This window comes from Lineus longissimus, chromosome 4, assembly GCF_910592395.1.
Source record: "Lineus longissimus chromosome 4, tnLinLong1.2, whole genome shotgun sequence".
Classification (NCBI taxonomy): domain Eukaryota; kingdom Metazoa; phylum Nemertea; class Pilidiophora; order Heteronemertea; family Lineidae; genus Lineus; species Lineus longissimus.
Genome location: NC_088311.1, coordinates 7,880,258 through 7,895,895, shown reverse-complemented (window position 1 = coordinate 7,895,895; position 15,638 = coordinate 7,880,258). Strand labels below are relative to the sequence as shown.

General features: G+C 44.0%; 1 protein-coding gene across 21 annotated transcripts in view; it reads left to right on the top strand.

The window, feature by feature from the left end:
- Positions 1 to 9,389, top strand: part of LOC135487292 (probable 3',5'-cyclic phosphodiesterase pde-5) — a 58,866-nt gene extending 49,477 nt beyond the window's left edge. For 19 of the 21 annotated variants that reach the window (XM_064770860.1, XM_064770870.1, XM_064770865.1 and 16 more), the window contains 5 exons: positions 1,568 to 1,740; positions 2,995 to 3,106; positions 3,854 to 3,934; positions 6,042 to 6,130; positions 6,322 to 9,389. In XM_064770860.1, the coding sequence (XP_064626930.1) occupies positions 1,568 to 1,740; positions 2,995 to 3,106; positions 3,854 to 3,934; positions 6,042 to 6,130; positions 6,322 to 6,415 (549 nt within the window). In that variant the 3' untranslated portion in view covers positions 6,416 to 9,389. Of the gene's footprint in view, positions 1 to 1,567; positions 1,741 to 2,192; positions 2,305 to 2,994; positions 3,107 to 3,853; positions 3,935 to 4,392; positions 4,474 to 6,041; positions 6,131 to 6,321 lie in introns of all 21 variants that reach the window. The other 2 variants (XM_064770858.1, XM_064770859.1) reach the window with 2 other exon arrangements.
- Positions 9,390 to 15,638: the final 6,249 nt, after the last annotated feature.

Sequence of the window (15,638 nt, the reverse complement as noted above, 5' to 3'; positions counted from 1 at the left end):
TATTAGCCCATTTTTTCTCTCCTATTTTTGTGCTTTTTCGATGTCCTGCTTGCATGGTGCCATATTATCCCTACCCAACGACATGTGTAATGTAAATACAGTAATATATGTACACATAGCATTCAAATCGAAAAGGGCTGGGTGTTTTTTGGGGAAAATATATATCACACCCAATTACAAGCATGCTACATAATTTTGTCACCGCTTGAATATGCGCTTTCAACCAAAATTGCTGGCTTTGCACGCTTCCCTTAATTAATTTCATTTCCCAATGAATGATTTAGTTAGGTTATAGCCAGGGTCACTGCTCCCTTACCAAAATGTTTGCAGAAACAAGTCCATAACTTTAAATACTTGTTAAGCAGTTGAACAAGTGAAATGTCTCTCCTATTACATCACATTGTTCATGTCTGGTCTCATCCTATCAATTCTGTACCTTGATATAACTTGACTGTCTCTCAAGCTTCATGAGTGCATGAATGTCTCAAAGGGAACGATGTGTATTGCATGTTTCATTTACACATTTGTTCAATACAAATGCTTAGGGCAATATTTATCCATGTGGCAAGGATTCCAGTTGGACCAGATCATTGGCCGTGATCAAGCTATTTCAGTTTATCTTGCCCAAATCGTAGCTATATCAGCCTACCAGAGCTTGATCTATGCGGCATTTCTGCCTACCTCAGCTTGATCTGTTTAAAAACTACTTGATCTACGATGCCCGATCGATAAAAAGTAGTTTGCGCACATCTTCACATGCTCATAGTGATGTCAGTGAAAGGTACTAGCTCTATCAGCTGGTCAAAAACTATGTGCATAAGATCAGCAGGATTAATCAAAATATTGTGTGGATTAAACAATAGTGGACAAAAACAACGCAAGCTCATGGAAAAGTACAAAGGATCAGCTAGATCAGCCGATGATTTGTCCTTTGAGGATCCTTGCTTAATTTTTTTTGGGGGGGGTCGTCTTGAAGTTGGAACATTCTGTTATTGCATGAGAGGCATGTGTGTTGTATGCTTTGGTTATATCAACTGTTAAGTATTCTTGCTAAAGATGTTTGGTTTCAGTATTCTTTCAGTATTCTTTCTTAGGTTTGGTTTCGGCTAAGATTTCAAAATGTGAGGGGGGCCAAGCGAATTATCTGCTTCTTGTATCGAAATTATCCACAAAGTTTAGTAAACTTTGCAGTTTACTTTCATTCATGTGATACCAATAGTCTCTGCCTGCAGGAATATTGTTATGCTGAAGGCTAGGTGGTCAAGAGGGGTTATTACATTATCTTGGGATTTGTCTGATCCTTTGTAAATCAAAAATATTCACCACTTCAAGCAGGAATGCAGGATGTCTGGTTGTGTGTTCTGGTCAATCAGACAGACCTGCTATCAACCTGTTTGGCACAGACATCATCACCACGATTGAGTACAGTGATTCTGATTGGCCAGTTTCATCTGTCACAAATTCCTGCGTCGGGAAAGGTGCGAATTGAGTGTAGATTGTGACGTCGTCCTCAATTTGTCTTTGCCTGATTGTGACATTGTCCTCAACTTGTCATTGTCTATTCCAGCACGATGGCCATAACATATTCAAGCACTTATCCTCAGATGAATACAAGCAGGTTCTCGGTGACATCCGCCACTGCATCTTAGCAACAGACTTGGCCCTTTTCTTTGGAAATCGAGCCAAATTACGCGAGATTGTGGACAAAAATGAGTTCCATTGGGAAGAAGATGAACACAGGTAAGCAATCGCCATGGCAATAAGCTGTTAGAGTACAGTCCAGAAGTAACGTTGCTGCCACACATATGCAGAAATATAAGGAAGCAAAAACTGCAAAGTATCTTTTTACATGAACATGTAAGTGCAGGAAAATAACATGATGGAATGTAGTTTTGGTTAAAACTAGATCGCATTTAGCATTCAGCAAAAACACAGCCCAGTCAACGTGACAATAGATTGCGACTTCACCAGTTAGTAACCGCTTTTCAGTCGCAATAGTCATGTTAACACTGCCGTCGGAGGAAGAAAAATTGCTCATTTGCTGAACACTTTATTCTTGGCTGATGACATGGTCCGGTGCTCTCAGAGATAAAGTAATTTCACAGATAGTTACAAAAGACAAACATTCATTGTAGAATATTTCTCCAGACCTACGATCAAACTAAAAATTTGTTTCAATTTCTGCCAATCAGGCGACTAGTGCAAGCGATTGCAATGACTGGATGTGATCTGTGCGCAAGTATCAAACCTTGGACAGTGCAGTGTGAAACTGTCAAGGTGATCTTTGAGGAGTTCTATGCCCAGGTACAAAAGATAATTGATGTTGTAGCCCAAATGAATGGAAAATATGTTTTGATGTTGTTGACCTTCTTGATATTTTTGTTGTATGAATATTAGGGAGGATTGCGCTATCCTGTCTGAGGTCTGATCGGCCATGAACGTTTCTCATTCCTGTTCGCATTCCCATCACAGCAAGAGAGGGTTTTGCTATCATACTGTATACTATTCTAGCTGTCTTATTCGTTGTTAGTCCATGTGGTTTTCAGTTCATCTCCGTTATCGTACCCAAAGACATTTTGATGTTCTTTCTGTCTCCATTCCAAGATTCCGGACACCTGACTGCATGTGGTCAGACTTCACATCTTCTTTGGGTGTTAGGTCTAGACCCAGCAACTGTTAAAGGGGGGCTATGGGCAGGAGCTCAAGTTTCTCTTCATATCCAACTCGGGTATCTTAATTTGTGCAAAGTTTGGGAACTGTGTCATGTTTAATTCAGGGATTAACATATTCAATGTACAAGCGTGATTGATGTAATGTGAGATAGGAGAGACCTCTATTTGTGTGTTTGTGTAACTTTATCTGACCTACTCGGCTCCTGGCCATATTTCCTCTTTAATAATGAGTGTCCTATGATGTGCATGTACTTTCTCCCTCTCCCTCTCCCTCTCCCTCTCCCTCCGCTGCATGCTGATTTGATGTTGTCTCTTGTTGTAGACGCCTTATCATGGAGCTGTGCATGACAGCATCCGATCTTTGTGCCATGTTTAAACCTTGGCAGATGCAGAAAGATGTCGTCCATATCATTATGGAGGAATTTTGGCAACAGGTAAGGTTGTTTCTAAAGCTTGATAGTTCATTTAAAGGGAACTGAAACCGCCAAGCCAGTTCGTATGACCTCGTTTTCATTTCCCACGTATCGGGTGATCAGAACGAGGCATTAATGAAACATGGCGCCTAGCTGTCAATCATTGAGTGACGTCACTACTATGGAATTTACTACGAAAACTCATGAATGAAAGATCGCATGACTCACGTGATTCTCACATGATTCTCAATAATAACAAATTGAACTGCGCATGCTCGGGCACTGGGGGCAGAGCTACTAATCTGAACTCGAATAGGAAGTTGGAAGTTTGACTTTCTCGGGCGGTGAAAGTCGAAAAGTTGAATAAATCGCTCGGCGGTTCCAGTTCCCTTTAAGTTTATGATATGTTTTGAAATTATCTACATGAATAAGTGTTTTAGTGAAGACATTGAAGGTAAGGGATCTTCAATTCAATATTTCAATTCTGTTGTCAACAAGCTATTTATGTTGTTTTAAATATTTCAACAGAGTTTATGCATGATAGATATTTGTTTATACAGTGGTCTTACATGCTGAAATCAACTTGCTTGGATGGCAATAATAATGTTACATCTAGGACTGACCAATGTCAATTCTGTTGATTGTATTATCTAGATTTTGTTCTCACAAGACAAGACGGGATCACTTTTCCATGGCTGCGATTAATTGAGATTTTAATTATTCAAAATATCTTAACTTTTACTCCGCTACTTCGGTTGCCATGAACAGGGAGACGAGGAGAAGCGTAACGGAGGCACACCCATGGCTATGATGGACCGTGACAAAGCGGACGAGTTGCCCAACAGCCAGGTACCAGTTGTACCACACCATGACCTCATCTCGCCAAGATTTGGAAATATAACATGGGGCAATGACCACTGTCCATGACGCAGAACTCTTTGAATGAAAATATCTTTGCATTACGACATACCAAATCTGATTTGGTGTCCAAATCGGACCTGAAATGCCCAAAATGTTCCTGTTTCCAAACCTTGGTGTACTTTTTATAATAGTACTTCGGTGCATGGTGCTGTAATCTTTTTAGGGTCATGTTGGATAACAGGATGAAGTTGCAAACATTTCTTGACCTGGGACTGGGTTGGGAAAAAGAAACGTCTGGAATTTTTCTCTAATGATGTGGAAACTTTTATATATACAACAACTGGGTGCCAACATGACCCTAAAATCAATGCAAAGACCAACATGCCTTTCTGTCTGTCTTTAATTTGGCTAATAACACTAATCCCTTTTGCTCATGGCCTCGCTAGGGAGATGAGGAAAAACGCCAGGGACAGGCTCCAATTCGTATGATGGATCGCGACTTTGCCCATGAACTTCCAGAATCGCAGGTACATGCACATGCATGCTGGCTTTAGTTGTTGTCTATACTCAGTGCAAATTTGTAAGGTAAACTGGTGCAATTATAGCCACGCTACAATGATAGTTATTACAGTGTGGAAAACACTGACACTATACATTAATGCACACAAAGTCTATAACTGTATTGGGGCTATAATTGTTCTACATGACCTTACATTGTATATTTTTGGGTTTTCGATGATCATAGAAGAAGACACACACTGTTCTTAAATGTATTCCTGAATAAAGTGGTGAATTTTCGTAACGTGTAATTGTGTTCCAGCTGTGTCAAAGCCTATGGTAGAAAACGGTTTCCCACATCTTCCTGTTGGTTTCTAGAGTGCGTTTCAAGAATACATTTATAAGCTTTGTGATTGTTGGAATACTGAAATCACTTGGGGATGAATGTTACACTATAGTTGTGCTAATGCCATGTTATGCTTTCAGGAACTCGATATTGTATTCACACCCAAACTAAACCAGCTGCATGAACTACATATTAAATTTAGTGTTGTGAAAAAACAGTGTACAAAAAACATGTTTAATGCCTGTGTTTGAGAGCAGCTCCAAGCAAAAAAATATTTTTTATTCCTTATTCCTGATCCTCCCACCGTAAAATCAAAATTGACAAATAAAACAATCTGGAAGTTCTAAATAATTTTATCCATTGTTTCTGTAGCTATATCCATCATGTAAAGTAAGGTGGTACAATTATACATGTAGCTTCTGTGTGCATAATAATGAGTACAGCAGCAGTTTTCTACACTGCAGGGTGTATAATTGTGCCACTTTACCTTACCAAATTGCCATTTGTCAATAGCCATCACTGTCAGGAAGGACACTTTTAAAAAAATCATTTCTCAAAATAGGTGTGTTGGTGAAAGGGATTGGCAAATGGCAAGTGTCCTGTAACCCTGTTGTGTTGAGCATGCTTCACCTCCCAAAACTGGCTGTGAGACTTGCAGGTCAGCCGTGCTTTCTTAAAGGGACAATAATGTCAGCCATGCAGAGATATTGAAGATATGGCAGACCATTGAGTCATTCAGATCGATCATGCATAGATGTCCTTGTAGCATCTTGTCTGAGTTTTTCGTTTTAGCATAGCAGACAAGCTCAAAGATTTCCACAAACCTTGTAATTTTAGAATCTGTTATCACTAAAGTCAACATTTCAAAGCTTATTGGTCGTTATTCCTGAAATTATTGTCCCTTCACTGCTTTAGTTGCATTTTGGTGTTGGTTCCTTCTATTTTTACTGCTGTGTTTTGAACTGAATTTTGATCGTAGTTCATGGTTTGCTTCTACTGTGTTTTACATTGCACCGTTGATCACTAACTGAACCATCTTCATGGATTTCTCATAAGTAATAATAGTAGGCCTCTAGTTGTCTTAAGAAAATGTTTGACCTGCCTGCTTGAGTGTTCAGCAAAAGTAAAAGACCACAGGCATAGCTGTCGGCTGTTTTGTACTCTTGAGGGGCTATAATTGTACTAAAAAGGCTACTTTACTTTATTTGGAGAAAAATCTTCTTCTCACTTTCGTTTTGTGTTTGTTTCTAGGTTGGCTTCATCGTTGGTATCTGCCTGCCATGCTATGAGCTGTTGGCATTAGTCATGCCCGAGACTACACCCATGGTTGAAGGAGCAAGGTAAGGATGCATTTTACTTGTTGGTTCCCGATCAACTTTCCCACGAGCACTGTGGTCTAGTGGCTCAGTAGCTAGTGGTCAGGAGGTCTACTGGAAGGTTTCTTTTTGTGTTTTATTTTAAAATTGCTGTGTTTACATGTCAAGAATGTATTTTAAGAAAGTATATTGTTGTCATCATTTTGTTTTTGTAGGGACAACCTGAAGCGATGGAAAGAATTAGCTGAAAAACACAAGGAGGATAGAGAAGCAAAAGAGGCATTGGAAGGGAAAGCTGAGGAGAGCTAGGGGGAGGTTCCAGGGTGACCTGACCTATCCCTGAATTCGGATGTGACATAGACATTTAAAGCAGAGAAATGTTTAAAATGGACTCAGGAATTGTGATTCAGACTTAGAGATGTGCCTCTACATGTAGGATGTTGTAAGCTGTACGGACAATGCTGAGTGGTCCACAATGCAGGATGAACATGAGCTGCCTGGTGTAGAAATAGGGTCGTGTGACCAAGGTGATCTGTCTGCCTAGATCCATGGAAACTGAAAACTTGGGGCCCTGGTAGCAGGAGCCAGGTCAGTTATGGACCTGTTCTCTTGAAACTCGTTGCTTGGGTTAGTGATTTGACAATTGAAATCCTGATCATGATTAGAAAATGGCCACATTCAGTTGATTAATTGAAGGGGAACAGATATGGAGAAGGAGGAGTTGAAAAATGTATAGGAAGGGTGCATCGTGTCGAATTGAGTTAAGACCATGTTTGAATTCGTTTGTGAAAATGCCAAATGTGTTGGTGTTAGTCTGTGATGGAAAATTCAGGTTTTGATGACGTTAAACTTGGATAAAATGTGATAAGACTTTGTTATGAAATGACAGTTGAGCCAGACGCACCCGATGTCAAAAACAGTGCCACTTGGAAAAAAGCATTCAGATTTATAGATTTCCCTGTAAAGGGAACGTGACTTGAGATGTTGGGGCTGTGGAGCGTTGGACCAGTATACATATGGAGAAATTTCTGTACCCATGACATCATCACAATAGGTGTATACAGTGTATGTAGTTACCATGGCGATTTAGAAACATCCTGTTTTAACCTCAGTCATTGCAAGTCATCATGTGGTTCCATTCATTGCCGTAGGAATTGGAAGCGGGGTCATCATCTTTGGAAATGGAGCAAGTTGGCAATATATTCCCCTACCACATTTCTGATTGTGAGGTGGGGTGTATTTTCTTAATGCCTGTCTTGTTCTAGTTAGATAGTTTATCTTAAGGTCCAACTTACTGGTCTGAATCATTCATGTTTTCTCATCTCATCTCATCAAATATAATTGATTAGTATTTCATCTGTCTACAAAATTCAGAGTAGGGCGGAGCCCACAATTCTCAAATACCTTTAATTGGACATGTTGGAATAGGGACCACTTAATATTGAAATTGAAAAGAAGCCATGGAAGCCATGAAAAACCAACATATCTCATTCCCGAGGTGTACCTTGTCAATTTCTTTCTTTCTATATGTTTACATGTACTATTTTATCAACAAGACACCAAGCCAAGACAATGAAAGAGTTAGAGCCGTTCTTGCAGTGGTACCCTTCTCTATGTTGGATAATTAGTCCAGCTTCCCAACTTAGTGAGCTGTCTTGTGCTAAGAAAGGAGAAAGCTTTACAATGATGTTGAAAAAATTGCATTCATGGAGTGTTTGACGAAAGTAGGTTTTATGATATGTATGCATCATGAGTCTAAGGCATCACCAATCTGTTCTGCTGATACCAACATATTGCAAAATATGCATGAAGGAATTTTCAAATTTTCCTGGTCTTCTCTCAGGTCTTTCCCAGGGCTGGCTACTCAGCAGTTGGAAGGCCTGGCATTCTCCCCTGGCATAAATACATACATTCTCAACAGGTTGATGATACATGTAACACAAAGTTATTATCGTGTAAACTGGTCTTTTTAACCATTTTGTAAATTTCTCCTATTCCTGAGACATCATCACATTGTACAAAGTATAGTTGTTGAAAGTTATTTTCATGTACATGTAGGGTTATTTAGTATATAATTGCATTCAATATGCATTTTGATGCATTGTACATTTTTAAGTTATTGATTGGAAACATGCTTACACATTTTATGTTAATTTGTGTAGGCGTAAAGTAATGTTAATTATTATTGTATATTGTTGTAATTATTGACAATAAATTAATCTATTGTTGTTGTAATTATTCAACGGGTAATAGTAGAGCACATCATGCCAGTGATAAATTTGTCAAATGATGAAAATAGCATCCTACAATGATAGCTTAAATGACTACTCACTCCGTTCATTTTCAAAAATTAAAAAAAATTAAACTTAAATTTGAAATTGAAATTTAGTGAGCTGTCTTGTCCTTGAAAGAAGAATGGTTGTTAGGTACATGCACTGTATTTCTGTTACAAAATAAAGGACACCCTTGGAGCTGTCCTGATTAGAGACACCCTCAGGACTAACAAGAAATGTCCTTCATAAAGAGCTGTCCTGATTAGAGAGGTCAAAATGAATGGATACAACCAATTTGAGACCACAGTTAGTGTCCGTAATGAAGAATGCATCCTTATTAAAGAGGTGTCTGCTAAGGAAGGTTCCACAGTATATACAAAATGGCCATGTGATCGTTGTGTGCACTTTCTATGACACACCCTGAATGTTCAAGTGCATTCAAGGTTATTTGAAAATACATTGGATTTTACCAGACATTCATGGACACTTCTGTTATTGATATTAACCTTTTAGAAAAAAACACATTCTTCTTGAACTGTGGCCACAAGGGTACCATATCAATATTCATAGGTATTGCAAATGTTGTTTGAAGATGTGTTTGTCTGGTGAAATTTGAAGCATTGCCCTTTAAACTGGAGGGGTCCTCCTTCTTCAATCATATCCTTTAAAGTGTTGAAAATCTATCAAGTAGAAGTTATTGTCATTAGTTAAAGGGACTATAGGCAGCAGTAAAGTAGGCATGATAAAGTTAAATGAAGTTGCCAATAGGGATCTCTCCCATCTGACAGTTTATATGTCCAAACTATCCAGGCTTGTACAAGGAATATATTTAGTGGTGAATCAAACATGCCCAAGTGCCCTCACTGTGCATATTTATCACCCGAAGATGGCCAATGTAACCCTCTTCTTTGCCTATAGCCCCCCTTTAAAGTACTGTTAATCTCATCCATCATTTCAAAGTGTTTGTCAGCCATTGATTCAAATAAGAAAAACATCAGATAGAAATTAAACATGTGTCTTGTCTTTTTTTCCCAGACAGAAAGGCCTCCTGGGATTGTCACATGTCCTACACGTGACATCCTAGGCTGTGTCAGGCCTGGCAGCTCTGTAGACCAAACACGGTGAGAGAGATGACACAGTCACGACCTGACCGAATTTGGCCTCGCACCTCCACCATCTAGCCAACACGGCGAGAGAGGTGCGACGGTCACATCCGGACCGAATTGCGTCTGGCACCATTACCCACTTGCCGGCATGGTAAGATCGAGACAGTCGCAACCGATAATCTCGAGTGCCCGAACATCTCCACCATCTAGGGAACACGGTGAGGGAGATGGGATAGTCACAATCACAACTAAAAAACCGATTAGGATGTCGCAGCTCCAGTGGTTCGCCAGCATGGTGGAGAGACGACACTGTCACAACCAAACGAAATTGGGCCTCGTACCTCCACCGTTGAGACAACTTGGTGATAGACATGAGACAATCACAATCAGACAGAGATAGGCCTCGCACCTCCACCATCTAGGCAACATGGCGAGAGAGATGCGACAGTCACAAACGGGCATGGGAGCTCCACTGTACAATGTGTATAACCGTCACGGCGGGAGAAAGATGAAACAGTCGCAACCTGACCGAATCGGGCCTGGCATCTGCAATACACGGCCAAAACGGTGAGATCGAGACAGTCACAACCTGACCGAATTGGGACCTGCTCTTTGACCATCTGGCTAACACAGTGCGAGATGAGACAGTCACAACCAAACCGATTTGGACCACGCAGCTCCATCATCTAGCCAACACAGTGAAAGAGTTGAGACCGAACAATACACCGAATTGGGAAAACAGCTCCATTATAGCCAACACGATGAGAGAGATAGGAAAGTCACAACCAGGCCGACTCAGAAATGACACTACGACTGGAATGCCAGCATTAGAAGAGATGAGACAGTTGCAGTCAGACCTCATTCGTCTTGGCACCTCCACCATCTTGCCAACACGGTGAGAGAGATGAGACAGTCACATCCGAACTGAATTGGGTCTGACACCTTCACTCACTTATCCGCATGGTGAGAGGGAAGGGGCAGTCCTAACCTGCCGAATTGTGCCTCACACCTCCATAGACAAACCAAAACAGTGAGATAGGCAATACAGTCACAACCAGGCCGTATCGAGCCTGGCAGCTCTGTAGACCAAACACGGTGAGATAGATGACACAGTCACGACCTGGCCGAGTTTAGCCTCGCACCTCCACCATCTCGCTAACACGGCGAGAGAGATGCGACGGTAACATCCGAACCAAATTACGTCTGGCACCTTTACCCACTTTCCGGCATGGTAAGATCGAGACAGTCGCAACCGATAATCTCAAGGGCCCGGACACCTCCACCATCTAGGGAACACAGGGACGGAGATGAGATAGTCACAGTCACAACTAAAAAACCGATTAGGATTTCGCAGCTCCAGTGGTTCGCCAGCATGGTGGAGCGACGACACTGTCACAACCAAACGGAATTGGGCCTCGTGCCTCCACCGTCGAGCCAACTTGGTGATAGAGATAAGACAATCACAATCAGATAGTGATATGCCTCGCACCTCCACCATCTAGGCAACATGGCGAGAGAGATGTGACAGTCACTACCGGGCCGAAACGGGCATGGGAGCTCCACTGTACAATGTGTATAACCAACACGGCGAGAAAGACGAAACAGTCGCAACCTGACCGAATCGGGCCTGACATCTCCCATACACGGCCAACACGGTGAGATCGAGACAGTCACAACCTGACCGAATTGGGACCTGCTCTTTCACCATCTCAGTGGCTAACACAGTGCGAGATGAGACAGTCACAACCAAACCGATTTGGGCCACGCAGCTCCATCATCCAGGCAACACAGTGAGAGTTCAGACTGAGCAATACACCCAATTGGGCATAACAGCTCCATTATGGCCAACACGATGAGAGAGATGAGAAAGTCACAACTAGGCCGACTCATAAATGACACTTCGACTGGAATGCCAGCATTGGAAGAGATGAGACAGTCACAGTCTGACCTCTTTGGGCTTGGCACCTCCACCATCTGACCAACACGGTGAGAGAGATGAGACAGTCACATCCGAACTGAATTGGGTCTGACACCTTCACTCACTTACCCGCATGGTGAGAGGGAAGTGGCAGTTCTTACTTGCCGAATTGTGCCTCGCATCTCCATATACAAACCAACACAGTGAGATAGGCAATACAGTCACAACCAGGCCGTATCGAGCCTGGCAGCTCTGTCGACCAAACACGGTGAGATAGATGACACAGTCACGAGCTGACCGAATTTGGCCTCGCACCTCCACCATCTCGCTAACACGGCGAGAGAGATGCGACGGTAACATCCGAACCGAATTACGTCTGACACCTTTACCCACTTTCCGGCATGGTCAGATCGAGACAGTCGCAACCAATAATCTCGAGGGCCCGGACACTTCCACCATCTAGGGAACACGGTGAGGGAGATGAGATAGTCACAGTCATAACTAAAAAACCGATTAGGATGTCGCAGCTCCAGTGGTTCGCCAGCATGGTGGAGCGACGACACTGTCACAACCAAACGGAATTGGGCCTCGTGCCTCCACCGTTGAGACAACTTGGTGATAGAGATAAGACAATCACAATCAGACAGAGATAGGCCTTGCACCTCCAACATCTAGGCAACATGGCGAGAGAGATGCGACAGTCACAACCGGGCCGAAACGGGCATGGGAGCTCCACTCCAGTCACAACCTGACTGAATTCGGCCTCGCACCTCCACCATCTAGCCAAAACGGCGAGAGAGTTGTGACAGTCACAACCGGGCCGAAACGGGCATGGGAGCTCCACTGTACAATGTGTATATCTCTGTCTGATTGTGATTGTCTCATGTCTATCACCAAGTTGTCTCAACGGTGGCGGTACGAGGCCCAATTTCGTTTGGTTGTGACAGTGTCGTCTCTCCACCATGCTGGCGAACCACTGGAGCTGCGACATCCTAATCGGTTTTTTAGTTGTGACTGTGACTATCTCATCACCCTCACCGTGTTCCCTAGATGGTGGAGGTGTCCAGGCCCTTGAGATTATCGGTTGCGACTGTCTTGATCTTACCATGCCGGCAAGTTGGAAAAGGTGCCAGACGCAATTCGGTTCGGATGTGACCGTCGCATCTCTCTCGCCGTTTTGGCTAGATGGTGGAGGTGCGAGGCCGAATTCAGTCAGGTCGTGACTGGAGTGGAGCTCCCATGCCCGTTTCGGCCCGGTTGTGACTGTCGCATCTCTCTCGCCATGTTGCCTAGATGTTGGAGGTGCAAGGCCTATCTCTGTCTGATTGTGATTGTCTTATCTCTATCACCAAGTTGTCTCAACGGTGGAGGTACGAGGCCCAAGTCCGTTTGATTGTGACAGTGTCGTCTCTTCACCATGCTGGCGAACCACTGGAGCTGCGACATCCTAATCGGTTTTTTAGTTGTGACTGTGACTATCTCATCTCCCTCACCGTGTTCCCTAGATGGTGGAGGTGTCCAGGCCCTCGAGATTATCGGTTGCGACTGTCTCGATCTTACCATGGCGGCAAGTGGGTAAAGATGCCAGACGCAATTCTGTCCGGATGTGACCGTCGCATCTCTCTCGCCGTTTTTGGCTAGATGGTGGAGGTGCGAGGCCAAATTTGGTCAGGTCGTGACTGTGTCATCTCTCACACCGTGTTTGGTCTACAGAGCTGCCAGGACCGATACGGCCTGGTTGTGCCTATCTTACTGTGTTGGTTTGTCTATGGAGGTGCGAGGCACAGTTCGGCAGGTTTGGACTTCCTCTTCCCTATCACCATGCGGGTAAGTGAGTGAAGGTGCCAGACCCAATTCAGTTCGGATGTGACTGTCTCATCTCTCACACCTTGTTGGCAAGATTGTCTCATCTCGCTCATCTATTGTTAGGTCTCAACTCTTTCACTGTGTTGGCTAGATGATGGAGCTGTGAGGCCCAAATCGGTTTGGTTGTGACTGTCTCATCTCGCACTGTGTTAGCCAGATGGTGAAAGAGCAGGTCCCAATTCGGTCAGGTTGTGACTGTCTCGATCTCACCGTGTTGGCCGTGTATTGGAGATGCCAGGCCCGATTCTGTCAGGTTGCGACTGTTTCATCTTTCCGGCCGTGTCGGTTATACACATTGTACAGTGGAGCTCCTATGCCCGTTTCGTCCCGGTTGTGATTGTCTCATCTCTCTCGCCATGTTGCCTAGATGGTGGAGGTGCGAGGCCTATCTCTGTCTGATTATGATTGTCTCATGTCTATCACCAAGTTGTCTCAACGGTGGAGGTACGAGGCCCAATTTCGTTTGGTTGTGACAGTGTCGTCTCTCCACCATGCTGGCGAACCACTGCAGCTGCGACATCCTAATCGGTTTTTTAGTTATGACTGTGACTATCTCATCTCTTTCACCGTGTTCCCTAGATGGTGGAGGTGTCCAGGCCCTCGAGATTATCGGTTGCGACTGTCTCGATCTTACCATGCCGGCAAGTGGGAAAAGTTGCCAGACGCAATTCGGTCCGGATGTGACCGTCACATCTCTCTCGCCGTTTTTGGCTCGATGGTGGAGGTGCAAGGCCAAATTCGGTCAGGTCGTGACTGTGTCCTCTCTCTCACCGTGTTTGGTCTACAGTGCTGCCAGGCCCGATATACGGCCTTGTTGTGACTGTATTGCCTATCTCACTGTGTTGGTTTGTCTATAGAGGTGCGAAGCACAATTCGGCAGGTTAGGACTGCCTCTTCCCTCTCACCATGCGGGTAAGTGAGTGAAGGTGCCAGACCCAAATCAGTTCGGATGTGACTGTCTCATCTCTCTCACCGTGTTGGCCAGATGATGGAGGTGCCAAGCCTAATGAGGTCAGACTGCCACTGTCTCATCTCTTCTAGTGCTGGCATTCCAGTTGAAGTGTCCTTTCTGAGTCGGCCTGGTGTGACTTTCTCATCTCTCTCATCGTATTGGCTGTAATAGAGCTGTTATGCCCAATTGATTGTATTGATCGTTCTCAACTCTCACTGTGTTGCCTAGATGATGGAGCTGCGTGGCCCAATTCGGTTTGGTTGTGACTGTCTCATCTCGCACTGTGTTAGCCAGGTGGTGAAAGAGCAGGTCCCAATTCGGTGAGGTTGTGACTGTCTCGATCTCACCGTGTTGGCCGTGTATTGTAGATGCCAGGCCCGATTTGGCCAGGTTGCGACTGTTTCATCTTTCTCGCCGTGTCGGTAATATACACATTGTACAGTGGAGCTCCCATGCCCGTTTCGGCCCGGTTGTGACTGTAGCATCTCTCTCGCCATGTTGCCTCGATGGTGGAGGTGCGAGGCCTAGCTCTGTCTTGTTGTGACTGTCTCATCTCTATCACCGAGTTGGCTAGGTGGTGGAGGTGCGACGCCTAATTCGACCAGGTGCGACTGTTTCATCTTTCTCGCTGTGTCGGTTATAAAAATTGTACACTGGAGCTCCCATGCCCGTTTTGGCCCAGTTGTGACTGTCGCACCTCTCTCGCCATGTTGCCTAGATGGTGGAGATGAGAGGCATATCTCTGTCTGATTGCGATTGTCTCATCTCTATCACCAAGTTGGCTCGACAGTGGAGGTACGAGGCCCAATTCCGTTTGGTTGTGACAGTGTCAACTCTCCTCCATGCTGGCGAACCACTGGAGCTGCCAGGCCCAATTTGGCGAGGTTGTGACTGTATTGTCTTTCACTCCGTGTTTTTAAACGGTGGAGGTGCCAGCCCAATGGTCTGATTGTGACTTGTCTCAACCCTCAGAGTTTCGGCTATAGATGGTGGAGTTGCGAGACTTAATTTTGTTTGGTTGGAAATGTCTCAAATCTTTACCATGCTGGCAAACCAATGGAAGTGCCAGGCCCGATTGTTTTGACCGTCTCATCTCTCTCAAGATACTGGCAAGCAAGTGAAGTGCGAGTTCTGACTCGGCCTGGCTTCGACTGTCTCATCTCCATGAAAGTTTTGGAAAGCTAGTGGAGATGCCAGGCCCAAATTGGGCTTGCCGAGACTGTCTCATCTCCCTCACTTCTTTCAAGAAAAGGGTCTGATACTTGAAAGTTTATGGCAATACTTGTGTATGTCCTTTACAAAAATAGATTCTGATATTGGGAGGTTGGCAATGCATTGGGCACAACCTAGGTGGCGTCTTTGTCTGGAGTTGTGGTGGATATTGTTGTAACATCCAAAGAAATCAAAGAGCCAAAAA